Below are 4,414 nucleotides of genomic sequence, written 5' to 3'. Positions count from 1 at the left end.
GAGCTGGCTGGAGCGCAGGTGTGTCTAGGGTGTTGGCGACGGGGCAGCCGGGCGTGTGTGTTTGCGTGTGCATGTGTCTCTCGGGTTTTGCAACGTCAACAAGCAGTGCATTACCCACCCCTTACGTCCCCACCGTCGCTTTCATACATCTCGCCTTCTTCCTTCTCTGTTGCTTACCTTTTACTGCGTTTCTTCTCTTTCCTCAGGGGTAAATGGCGACAGAAGTTTCCGCCCAGGGCGGTGCCGCGCGGCGCACTCCATGAGAACGCCGCCGCAGCGGCCTTCGGTGCTGGCGGCGGCGGCGGCGGCGGGCAGCCGAGGGCGCCGGGCCGCTCCCCCATGCTGCCGCCGCCGCTGCCGCCACGGCCGCCCTCGCGCCCTTCCAACGCCACCGCAACGCGCCAGCGCAGCCTGAGTCAGAGCCTGAGTCAGGCGTTCGGCCTCGGCGGCGGCGGTGGCGGCGGCATTGATCCGGATCTGAATCTGCCGCTGCCGTATGCATCCGAAGCCTCGGCGGGCCCAATGGCGCCGCCGCCGCCACCTGCAGCGCTAACGTCAGCAGCAGCAACAACAGCAATAGCTGACGCACAGCAGGGTCGCAGGTCGTCGGCGGGCGAAAGCTCGGCGACAGTGGCGGCGGCAGCCGCCGCTGCCGCCAGCGACGCCGCTGCCGCCGCCGCCGCCGCTGATGCACAAGCCGCCGCCGCCGGTGGCAGCGGCTTCTACCGGCCGCCGACGCCGCTGGAGACGCTAGCCGAGGAGGTGGACGAGGGGCGCCTGTCGTCCGGTGGCGCTGGTGGCGGCGGCGGCGGCGGTTCAAGCTCCGGCCCCGTAGATGCCGGCGGCGATGCTGCAGCCGCAGCTGCAACCACGCGGCGCGCGACAGCTGCAGCTACAGCCGTGGCGGCGGCGGCGGCGAATGGCGCGAGTGTGAGCCCTTTCAGCAACACCGCCGCGGCCGCTTCCCCAACCACCACAACCGCCGCCATCTCAACCGCCGCCGCCGCCGCCAGTCCAACCGCCGCAACCGTCGCGACCGTTGGGGGCGCCGCGCGTTCGAAATCTGACACCTCGGCGTTGACGTCGCAGCACAAGAGCCACCGTAGGCAGGGATTGGGTCCCACCAAAACGCCAAAGTTGCCGTTTGTGCCCGTGTCCGCCCTCCATCGCGAGTTGGAGCGGGCACGCAGCCAGGGCGGCGCCGGCGGCAGCGGCAGCGGCAGCGGCAGCAGCAACGGCGCTGGGAGCAGCAGCGGCAGCGGCAGTGTGGGCGGCTCTGCCCCCTCCACACCTTGGCCTACACCCGCGCCCTCCCCGGCCGTGGCGCTGCTACAGCCCGCACAAGCCGCCGCCGATGGCGCCGCCGTCGCCGCTGCTACAGCCCCAGCCGCCGCCGCCGCCGCCGTCAACGCAGATGGCGGCGGTGGCGCGGCCTCGGCGCAGCCGGCATTGCTGCAGCCGCCGACGCATGGTACGGCTGTAGCAGCGGCAGTGCCAGCTGCAGCTACAGCCGCCATTGGCTCCATTGCCCAATCCGTCGCCCCCGCGTCGCCTGCTGCTGCGGTTGGTGCTACAGCCCCTCCTGCTGCTGCGGTTGGTGCTACAGCCCCTCCTGCTGACGAGGAGCCCATGCAACCGGCGATCACGATTGTGGTTCTTCCATTGGACGAGCACCAACAACAGCAGCAGCAGCGGCAGCAGCACCGGTCACAGCAGCAGCAGCAGCAGCAGCAGCAAGCACAACGTCCACGGCGGGAGGAGGAGGAGCGGGAGGACGAGCAGCAGCAGCCGCTGTTGCTACAGCCCGTGCGCTTCGTGCCAGACGGCAGCGGCGGCGCCGCCGCCCTCGCGCTGCCACCCACCCCGACCCATGACAGCTACAACCAACCGCCAGCTGCTGCTACTGCCGCTGCTACTGCCGCGGAGGCCACAACTCCGCCGCCCTCCGTAACACGCCAACGCGACGGCCGCGCGGCTGCTACAGCCGCCAAGCCCGCTGTGGCTGCCGCTACTGCCGCCACCTCCTGGGGCGCCGAGGCTGTAGCAGTGCTTGGCCTCATCCCGCTGGGCTGCGTGGGGGCGCTGATGGCGGCGTGGGTGGCATACCTGGGGCTGCAGGTATGTATGGGGCTTGGGGCGTTTGGGGGGGAGGGTTAACTATGAATCAATCCCGGGGGGGGGGGGCGTGCCCGAACCCATGTGTATGTGCGCGTGTGCATGCGTGGTCTGAGTGATATGACTCGGGTAAGTAGGCTCGCGGCAGAGGATGCGCATGTGTTGGTGCGTTGTGTGCACGTGTGTGCTTGAGGTGTCCGGGGCACTGGACATTTTGCGAACGCCTTGTCTCCGCCTTCCTTCCCTCGCCCTCCGTCATGGGTGGGTTCGGCTTAGTTTGGGCTGGTATCTACCAACCCGTTCACTACGATTCCTTCTACGCCTTCACTTCTAACATAATCATGAATGTAACTCGCCCCCCTGCAGGTGCTGCGGCGGGAGCAGCTGCGGTGTAGTCCAGGCTGGTGGTCGCTGGTGGTGGCGCAGGTGTGTGCGTGTGTGTGTGTGGGGCTGGGGTGGGGGTAAGTTTATGGTTGTTACAAGAAGTGAAGGCGTAGCCAGGAACAGTGGGGGGGGCGGGGGTTACCCTCCCCTCCCCTCCCCCACCTCCTCCCTCCCTCCCTCCCTCCGTCCCCCACCTCTCCCTCCCCCCCATCGGACATCGGTAACAACGCGTCTACGCTGTAACTGTACCTGCCTACGCCTTCACTTCTTACTTAATCATGATGTAACCCCCCCCTCCCCCACCCCCCTCTCCCACCCACCTCCTCAGGTGGTGGCGATGCTGGGCGTCAGCGTCGGCGCCGTGGCTGTGGCGCTGGCCGGACGCCGCCAGCAGCAGCGCCGGGCGCAGGCGCTGCTGGCAGAGTGGGAGCTGGCGGCAGCAGAAGCGGCGGAGGCGGCGGCGGCAGCGGCAGAGGCGGCGGAGGTGGATGCGAGGGCGGGGCCTGCGGCGGCGGCGGCGGCGGCGGCGGGGGCTGGCGGGGCGAGTGTGGAGGAGCAGCGGAGCTGGGGCCCCTTGGCGCCGCCGCCGGCGTTGCCCGCGCCGCCGCTGCCGCCCCGGCCGCCGGCCCCTGCGCCGCCACCGCCGCCGCCGCCGCCGCCGCCCGTTCCCTCCGCCGCGGCTGCCACCCTGCCCATAGCGGACGCCAACCCGGCCGTCGCCGCCACCCCGGCCGCCGACGCCAGCTCTCCCGCCGCCGCCAGCTTGGACCTCACCGTCTCCGACGACTCCGTCCACCACCACGCCAGGTTTGATCCCGCATGCTCTCATCAACATCGCGACCACGATGACAACCACGACCTCCACGATCACGACCACCATGATCACGACCTTGACCACCACGACCTTCACAGCTCCCCCGCCGCCGCCGCCGCCGCCGCCGCCGCCGCCGCCGCCGCCGCCGCCGCCGCCGCCGACCCGTGGGCCGAGGGCGCGGCGGCGCTGGTACTGACGGCGCCTGTTCGTACGCTGGCGGTCACCTTCCTGGCGGGTCTGGCGGGCGGGCTTCTGGGTCTTGGCGGCGGCATGGTGATGGGACCGCTGCTGCTGCAGATAGGCGTGCACCCGCAGGTGAGGAGGAGGGAGGGGGGAATGGGGGGAGGGGGAGGGGGCGGGGGGGTTCCATGGCGGGGGAAGAGGGGGAAGAGGGGGAAGAGGGGGGAGGTAGGGGGGAGGTAGGGGGTGGGGGTGGGTGGAGGGATAGGGATGGGAGGTGAGGATGACGTGGGGAGCAGGCGCGGCAGATGGTGGGGGGATGCGAAGGCAGGGGTGTGTGTGTGTGCAAAGAGGGCACAGAGCAGGGGGGGCGCTGGCTAGGTTTTGGAAGGCGAGGTGCGCCTTTCAATGGCATTCAGTGACGTTGGCACGCTACCGGATTCCCGCTCCAATCAAGGTGCGGCTCACAGTCTCACAATCCCTGGCTTTTGGATGCGACCAGCTAGGCTCTCCCCTCCCTCCCCTCCACCTCCCTCCCCTCCTCCCCTCCCCCACTGACCTGCTGCACACACCCGTCAACACCATCTCATCTCATCTCAACCAACCATGCATGCAAACCCCTCCCCTCCCCCTCCTCCCCCTTCCTCCACCCTCCTCCTCCCTCCTAAAACCCCCCTCCTCTCCTCCCCTCCTCCCCCTCACTCCAGGTCACGGCCGCCACCGCGGGCGCCATGGTGCTCTTCTCCTCCTCCGCGGCTCTGGCCCAGTTCGCGCTGATGGGCAAACTGAACCGCGACTACGCGCTTCTGTTCGGGGCGGCGAGCCTGGTGGCGGGTCTGTGCGGCACACGCCTGGTGGCGGGGGCGGTGAGGTGGAGGGGAGGGGGAAGGGGAGGGGAGGGGAGGGGTTTTAGGAGGGAGA

The 4,414-nt window shown here is 69.7% G+C and overlaps 1 protein-coding gene across 1 annotated transcript in view; it reads left to right on the top strand.

Annotated features, from left to right (window-relative positions):
* The window catches only part of CHLRE_14g627251v5 (uncharacterized protein), a 7,446-nt gene that overhangs the window by 1,934 nt on the left and 1,098 nt on the right, over positions 1 to 4,414 (top strand). The window contains exons 5-8 of the mRNA XM_043070302.1: positions 207 to 2,118; positions 2,482 to 2,541; positions 2,828 to 3,628; positions 4,201 to 4,359. Of these exons, the coding sequence (XP_042916975.1) occupies positions 207 to 2,118; positions 2,482 to 2,541; positions 2,828 to 3,628; positions 4,201 to 4,359 (2,932 nt within the window). The remainder of the gene's footprint in view (positions 1 to 206; positions 2,119 to 2,481; positions 2,542 to 2,827; positions 3,629 to 4,200; positions 4,360 to 4,414) is intronic.

This window comes from Chlamydomonas reinhardtii, chromosome 14 (assembly GCF_000002595.2).
Source record: "Chlamydomonas reinhardtii strain CC-503 cw92 mt+ chromosome 14, whole genome shotgun sequence".
Classification (NCBI taxonomy): Eukaryota; Viridiplantae; Chlorophyta; class Chlorophyceae; order Chlamydomonadales; family Chlamydomonadaceae; genus Chlamydomonas; species Chlamydomonas reinhardtii.
Note: the sequence above shows the minus strand (reverse complement) of the source record. Positions and strands in the feature narration are given on the sequence as shown.